This window comes from Erinaceus europaeus, chromosome 19 (assembly GCF_950295315.1).
Source record: "Erinaceus europaeus chromosome 19, mEriEur2.1, whole genome shotgun sequence".
In the NCBI taxonomy this organism is placed as follows: domain Eukaryota; kingdom Metazoa; phylum Chordata; class Mammalia; order Eulipotyphla; family Erinaceidae; genus Erinaceus; species Erinaceus europaeus.
Genome location: NC_080180.1, coordinates 1,296,330 through 1,304,388, shown reverse-complemented (window position 1 = coordinate 1,304,388; position 8,059 = coordinate 1,296,330). Strand labels below are relative to the sequence as shown.

Here is an 8,059-nt window from a genome sequence, read left to right as displayed (position 1 = left end):
GACGGCACCGTCCTCTGTCTGTCTCCTGGGCTCGCCCCACATGCTGTAACCACCCAGACGCGGGTCCTGCGGCTTCCCTGCGGGTCTGTGTGCTGCCTGCCTGTCTGCCTGGGGGTGGAAGCCACGAGCCCCCAGGATCCATTTCCACAGTGGCCAGGACACAGGGCGGGTGAAACTGACCTTAAATGACTCGCAAGCCTAGGTAACCTGTTTACTGCTGTTTACAAATTAAATGTTTAGTGGGTGAGGGGGTAGCACAGTGGTTCCGCAGACTCTCATGCCTGGGCTCCGAAGTCCCAGGTTCAGTCTCCCCACCCCACCACTTGCCAGAGCTGAGCAGTGCTCTGATCATCATCATAATAATGATAATAATATGTTTGTGTCACGGAGGAGTGGTTGTGGATCATGGGTATCACTTTAAAAATGCTCACATCCCTTGTGAAGCACATCTTGTGATGAAAAACGGAGGCGCAGAGGCAGCAGACGCCTTTAGGTGGCTTTCTGGAAAGGGGAGCAGGAGCGCCCGTGTGTGAGTGTGTGAGCTGCAGGGCCTCCTCCTCGGCTGATCCCCAGGGTGAGCGGCTGGCGGAGGGGCTGCTGCAGGCCAGCACAAGCGCTTCATTTCTTCCCCGAGCACTGCTCAGCTCTGACTTTTGGTGGTGCAGGGGGCTGAACCTGGGACTTTGGAGCTTCAGGCATGAGTCTCTTTGTAGAACCATTATGCTGTCTCCCCCTAGCCTACAATTTTCTTTCTTTCTTCCTTTCTTTCTTTCTTTCTTTCTTCCTTTCTTCCTTTCTTCCTTTCTTGCTTTCTTTTTTAAATTTTTTTTATATTTATTTCCCCCTTTTGTTGCCCTTGTCTTTTTTATTGCTGTAGTTATTATTGTTGATGTCGTTGTTGGATAGGACAGAGAGAAATGGAGAGAGGAGGGGAAGACAGAGAGGGGGAGAGAAAGACAGACATCTGCAGACCTGTTTCACCGCCTGTGAAGTGACTCCCCTGCAGGTGGGGAGCCGGGGGCTCGAACCAGGATCCTTATGCAGGTCCTTGCTTTGCACCATGTGCACTAAGCCGCTGCGCTACCGCCCGACTCCCACAAACAGTTTTCTTAAAGAAATGAGGTTTCCTGTGTCGTTGCCACAATCCAGGCCACACATCCTCACAGGGGCGGTGGGGGCGCGTGGTGGCGCGTGGCTCCAGGCTCCTCTCACAGGCACCGGCCTCACCTCAAGGAGCCCGAGCCCGAGCCCAAGGTCGGCAGGGCAGGGCAGCTGGGCGCACCGGCAGGACCAGGAGGAGCGCCCGTCCCACACCGGCTCCCCCAGAGTAAGGGGCAAAGCGGAAGCCCACTGAGAGCAGAGGGAACCCCCGGCACCGGAGGCGGTCGGAGTCCTGGGTGCGAGCACTGGCATCCGGACCCTAGGGGTCCGCGGGACCAGGAGGTTGTGGAGGCGGTTTGAAAGTGGACGGTGTCCTACCCAAGGCATCTACCTCCTTCCTGCCTGCCATCCTCCCTTCCTCCCTCCCTCCCTCCCTGCCTCCCCCACTCTCAACTCCTCCCTTTCCTCTCTCTCACTGAAGAGACACCCACGGGGGAGCGCAGGCGACCAGGCGACCAGGTGACCAGGCGGCCAGGCGACCAGGCGACCAGGCGACCAGGCACCAGGCGGTGTGAGCGGCTGCAGAGTGGGAGGGAGGGAGGAGCGGTGCGGGCGACCCTGCGCACGGTGACTGGGGACGGCCTGGGTCCCAGGGTGGGCGGCCACCCCAGCTCGGGCCCACAAAGGGCGCATCTGAAGGAAACCAGCCCCGGGGAAGTTCCGAGCCCTAAATCGGGGCCCGAGCTGAGCGGCGGGTACGGGACGGGGTGCGGCTTACCTGTTCTATAAAAATGGGCTAAGAGGTGCTCTTTCTCAACGAAGCGCTGGTAGAGCCATGCGGAAAGGCCGTCCGTCTCCAGGGGAACGTCTTTAATGGGGAAGACCCTGTTCAGGGTTGGGGAGGATGGGGAGGAAAGAACCAACTTTAGTTCCTGAGGCGGAATCGCTCGGGACAACAGCTGAACTCTGCCGGTGGCCGAGCTGAAGGAGATGGTGGAAATCCTTTCGCTTTCCCCAGTCAGGACTTCCCGGACACGACCTGGACTCACAGAAGCGCTTACTGGCCGCTACGCGTGTCAGGACCAATGCTGCCTGCAGAAAACATCCAATGACCCCGAACCTACCGGCGACCAGAGGAGTCGCCGCGCCCCGCGTCTGGGGCTAAGCAGGAGCCTCACTGAGCAAGAGACGTCCGTCTGCACGTCCGTCTGCACGTCTGTCCATCTGTCTGCACGTCCGTCTGCACATCCATCTACACGTCCGTCTGCACGTCCGTCCGTCTGCAAGTCCGTCTGCACGTCCGTCCGTCTGCAAGTCCGTCTACACGTCCGTCCGTCTGCACGTCCGCAGGCTGCGCTGCACCTTTGCAGCTCCCCAGCCCTCCCCCGGGGCCCGGCGTGAGCTAAGCGATGCTGTGTGTTTTTGTGCTTCCATCTTTTCTAGCTTTTTAAAGTTTCTCTTTCGGACAAAAGCAACGCTAGACGCACCCTCAACCAAGATGAATGAGCAAACATCCCAATACACGCGCTCTGGGTAAGAAAACAGAAAAGGTCAGCTCTAGAAACAGGGAGTACCGAGCCCACAGGACTCAGCAGAGGCACCAGGTGTGCACAGTCCTGCTGACGGCTACAGGTGAAAAGGGGATTCTGGTTGAATCACATCAGACTCCTTTTTTTTTTTTTTTTTATGATAAGTGCTTTCAAAAGCTCAAAGAATAGGGTGGGGGTAGATAGTATTATGGTTATGCAAAGAGACTCTCCTGCCTGAAGCTCCAAAGTGCAGGTTCAATCCCCCCCGCACGACCATAAACCAGAGCTGAGCAGTGCTCTGGTAAAAAAATAAAATTTTAAAAAAATGCTGGGTGGTGGCGATGCGGGTTAAGTGCACGCGGCACACAGCGCAAGGACCAGCGTAAGGATCCTGGTTTCAGCCCCCAGCTCCCCACCTGTGGGGGGTGGGGGGGGTCACCTCACAGGCGGTGAAGCAGCTCTGCAGGTGTCTATCTTTCTCTCCTCCTCTCTGTCTTCCCCTCCTCTCTCAATTTCTCTCTGTCCTATCCAATAAAATGGAAAAAATGGCCTCCAGGAGCAGTGGATTCGTAGTGCAGGTACCAAGCCCCAGCAATAACCCTGGAGGCAAAAAATAAAATAAAAAATTTAAAAGTTTATTAAAAAAAAAAAAAACAAGATAGGGAGGCGGCCAGTAGCACAGCAGGTCAAGCAGCTGTTTCCTGGGGGGAGGGGGGGTGGCGGCTGCTCCTGACTGGAGAGGCTGCTGGGAGCTGGGAAGGGGGCACAGAGACTCAGCCCCACTCCAGGCTCAGGCTGGAGTGACCACCGAGACAGATGCATGTCCAGGTCAGGAGGCCAAGTGCCGGGACTGAGCTCTGACCCTCTGCAAAAGCTCTTTACAACCTCTGATGCCTTGGGGAAAGAAAAAACCAGAAGCAGTTTTCTTTATGAATCATGTTAAATTCAGAGGACAGGAGCAGAGTGTGGTACAAAAAAAGAAACACAGAAATGCTCTGGTCCAGAGACAGCCGCAAGGCCCAGTGCAGCAGAGCCTCCGCAGAACCTCTGGACCAGCAGGACCGTGAGCCCAGAGGTTAACAGAAACGTCTCTATAACAGAGAAACAAGTCTGAGTCGGTGGGGATAGGCAGCATCGTGGTTCTGCAGAGAGACTCTCAGGTCTGAGCTCTGAAGTCTCAGGTTTAATCTCCTGCACCAGCAACAACCAGAGCTGAACAGTGCTCTGGTGAAAGCAAAAATGAAAAAACAACCTGAGTCGCATCAGACAACACTTGCGATGTCTATTTACTGTGTGAGATTAACCTAGTTTCTGCAAATATAAGATGGGGCCTAATCAGCCAAAGGGCTAAGAGAATCCTGAAACAGCATTTAAAGTGTCTTTCCTGGGCATCGGGCGGTAGCGCAGCGGGTGAAGCGCAGGTGGCGCAAAGCACAAGGACCGGCCTAAGGATCCCGGTTAGACCCCCCCGGCTCCCCACCTGCAGGGGAGTCACTTCACAGGCGGTGAAGCAGGTCTGCAGGTGTCTGTCTTTCTCTCCCCCTCTCTGTCTTCCCCTCCTCTCTCCATTTCTCTCTGTCCTATCCAACAACGATGACATCAACAACAATAACTACAACAACAACAATAAAAAACAACGGCAACAAAAGGGAATAAATATTCTTTTAAAAAGAATGAAAATAAAATAAAATACATGAAAGATAAGGCTAAATTAAAGTCTCGGTTTACCAAGTGAGCTCTCGGAAGGAAGGACGCCAGGGCGGTGGGGTGCCCGCTGCCTGCCGTGGGTGGGGAGGGCTGTTTGACGGGAAGCCCACCCTCCCATCTGTCTAGAGGGGCTTGCTCTTGCCTTAAGTGACAGCCAGGCAGACAGACCAAATGCCCCCTCAAGAACAATCTATTTCTATCTCTCTGATCACTGTTGGATTAAAACATTAAAATGACTAATCCCCTAAGATGGCAGAATATCAAATGCACCAAATACCGGCCCTCCTGCGGCCAAGTAAAAAGAGGTCTGTGGGGAATAAGTGCCCAGAGGAAAACTCTCCCCGATGCCAGCAGCTAAGCAGCCCGAGCAGCTAGCTCCTCTGAGAACAGGCGCCCTTACTCTCAGGCACGCAGGACGCACTCTCAGGGCGGCACACGGCATCTGGCAGGGCACCGGGCCAGCTGCATTTCCCGAGCAGACGTAATGACTGGCACGCACACCCAACACATGTTTGAGTGAGAACACCTGCACTCTGCAGAGAAGCGGCCACAGAGGCCAGGGCTCCCACCTCCTGCTCCCATAAAGAGTGCTGGCCCACACTCCCAGAGGGATAAAGAACAGGGAAGCTTCCAACAGAGGGCGAGGAACACAGAACTCGGGTGCAGGGAACAGTGTGGAGTTGTCCCCGTGATCTTACAATTTTGGTCGTCATTACTGGATCTCTAGTAAAGTCAAAGGTCTTTTAAATTTTTTTATTTATAAAAAGGAAACATTGACTAAACCAGAGGATAAGAGGGGTACAACTCCACACAATTCCCACCACCAGAGCTCCCTATCCCCTCCCCTCCCCTGACAGCTTTCCTATTCTTTTTTTTAAATTTTATTTATTTATTTATTTATTTTCCCTTTTGTTGTCCCTGCTGTTTTTTCATTGCTGTAGTAGTTATTGTTGTTGTTAGTGATGTCGTCGTTGTTGGATAGGACAGAGAGAGATGGAGAGAGGAGGGGAAGACAGAGAGGGGGAGAGAAAGACAGACACCTGCAGTCCTGCTTCACCGCCTGTGAAGCGACTCCCCTGCAGGTGGGGAGCCGGGGGCTCGAACCGGGATCCTTATGCTGGTCCTTGTGCTTTGCGCCACCTGCACTTAACCTTCTGCGCTACCGCCCGACTCCCAGTCGCTCTCTGTTCTATCAAATAAAAATAAAGTTTAAAAATAAAACTTAAAAAAAAAAATGCGCCTCTCCTTCCGTTAGTGGTTCCTGCTGGACACGCAGCCTACGGCATTCCCCCTGCAAGCAGCTGCTTCATGTCGTGGTTCAGGACGCCCGCAGCAATACCAGCCATCGGCTCCCAAACCTACCATCACTGCTCAAGGAAACGCTCACTCACGGGGCTTCTGCTGTCACAAGGCTACATGCCGCCCCATCCCCCAAGACCTGTCTTATCTGTCTCAACCTCCACCAAACCACTATCCTCCTCTACCAGAAGCCAGACCTTCCACCTTCTGCATCCCACAGTGACCCTGGGTCCATGCTCCCAGAGGGATAAAAAATAGCAAAGCTTTCAGGGGAGGGGATGGGATACGGAGCTCTGGTGGTGGGAACTGTGTGGAGTTGTACCCCTCTTATCCTATGGTTTTTGTCAGTGTTTCCTTTTCATAAATAAAAATTTTTAAAAATTAAAAATTTTTTTCTATTGCTTTATGCACATTACATAGGCATGTTAAAATATTTAAAGTTAAAAGTGGAAGTCATAGCTAAATTATAAATTTGATCATTTAGAGAATCTTACCTGACAGTGATCTAAGAACAGATTCCATGTCTATTAATGCAACCCTGCACAGGCTATACAAGTATCTATTTACCTGAGACGTCTGCCCTGAACTTGGTGATTTCTTACACACGAGGACCAGGCAATGAAGTCACACAGTGCCTCTTTTCTCACTAGGTAAAAATGGACACTTCAGATGCTAATTCTAGACTAAAACTCCAGCACGAGCGAGCCTTTCCCTACCTGCGGAGCGCTGCAGGGCCGCCCAGTGCGGAGGCACACTCACCGGTAGTGCACGTGTGTGACCGTCGGCCTCCTGTACCCAAGGATCCAGGTCTGAATGTCGATGGGCTCGGCGTTGGGGTATGCTATGGTTGTGTCTATCACCCACTGGAGGCCTTTCGATTTGCTGTCTGAGAAGAAAGCGAAAACTGACTTAAGCTGGATACGGTTTTATATCACTTATGATAAGGACCATCGGGTAGTGATGTGTGCCTGCTGATGTTACTCTTGAGACAGGGTCCATTTTGGCGTCAGCCTCTACGGGAGGCCATCAGGAGGCGGGAGGGGAGTTAAGCATCTCCTGCTATAAAAGGGTCAGATCGCCAACAAACCAGCAGACAACAGAGTGCTCTCCCTGGACATGCTTCATTCCAACACTCGACACACCCAGACGCTCCAGAGCCCAGTTTGTACGTCACTCACAGTTTGGCCTGTGAAAGCCAGAGAGGAAGCTATCACACCACAAAAGTGAAAACCAGACCTCAGGACAAATCGAAGCCACTTAGGACATGTAACACAACACAACACACACACACACACACACACACACACACACACACCTTCGTACCGGAGACATGAGTGGATACAGGAATAAAGCAAGAAGAGTAGTCTGATCAGTCTGATTCTCTGCTTCATACACATCCCGGCCAAGCGCTGCTCCTGCTTAAAGCAGGCGAACACCTCCTCCCGTTCTAGCAAGAGTCCTGCAAACACTGGGGCAGGCCTGTCCCCGTGAAGGTCCCTCAGTGACTTGAGGAAATGGAGGGCCCCGGCACAACGCTTCCACCTCCAGCATCAAGGACAGAGCAGAACAGGAACTGAGGGAAATCCTCACAGAGAGCACCAAGGACCAGATCTTAAATTTTTAAATTAACATTTGTACGGCCTGCCTTTTGCCTGAAGATTTAAGACAGTCCTAAAAGAAAATAATAATAAAACTTAACTTCGAACCCAAGTCCAAGAGTAGTTTGAGAATCTATGATGTGTTGTTACTTGTGTGTGTCAAAAAAGTAAAAACTGACCTCAGATTCCTTAAAAGATTCATATTCTGAAGGGAGAAAATACTTTTTATGCTGGGGGGGTCGGTCGGGTGGTAGCGCAGCAGGTTAAGTGCACACATGGCACAAAGTGCAAGGACCAGCATAAGGATCCGGTTCGAGCCCCCGGCTCCCCACCTGCAGGGGAGAGGGAGTCGCTTCAGAGGCGGTGAAGCAGGTCTGCAGGTGTCTGTCTTTCTCTCCCCCTCTCTGTCTTCCTCTCCCCTCTCCATTTCTCTCTGTCCTATCCAACATCGACGACATTAATAACCACAACAATAATTACAACAATAAAACAAGGGCAACAAAAGGGAAAATAAATAAATATTAAAAAAATAATAATAGGGGCCAGGTGATGGCACACCTGGTTGAGTGCACATGTTACAATGCACAAGGACCCAGGTTCGAGCCCCTAGTCCCCACCTGCAGGGGGAAAGCTTTACAAGTGGTGAAGCAGGTCTGCAGGTGTCTGTCTTTCTCTCCCCCTCTATATCCCTCCCTTCCCTCTAGATTTCTGACTGTCTCTATCCTTCTCCTTCTCCTTCTCCTTCTCCTTCTCCTTCTCCTTCTCCTTCTCCTTCTCCTTCTTCTTCTAGCGTTTGCCCTTCTTCCGTAGCCAGTCAACAGCGTC

At 52.3% G+C, this 8,059-nt stretch overlaps 1 protein-coding gene across 2 annotated transcripts in view; it reads right to left on the bottom strand.

Moving 5' to 3' along the window:
• LPGAT1 (lysophosphatidylglycerol acyltransferase 1) overlaps positions 1-8,059 on the bottom strand; it is a 46,807-nt gene that overhangs the window by 2,041 nt on the left and 36,707 nt on the right. The window contains exons 6-7 of one of the 2 annotated variants that reach the window (XM_060178391.1): positions 6,396-6,522; positions 1,880-1,986 (exon numbers count right to left, since the gene is read on the bottom strand). In XM_060178391.1, the coding sequence (XP_060034374.1) occupies positions 1,880-1,986; positions 6,396-6,522 (234 nt within the window). Of the gene's footprint in view, positions 1-1,879; positions 1,987-3,418; positions 3,855-6,395; positions 6,523-8,059 lie in introns of those variants that run through there. The other variant, XM_060178392.1, reaches the window with a different exon arrangement.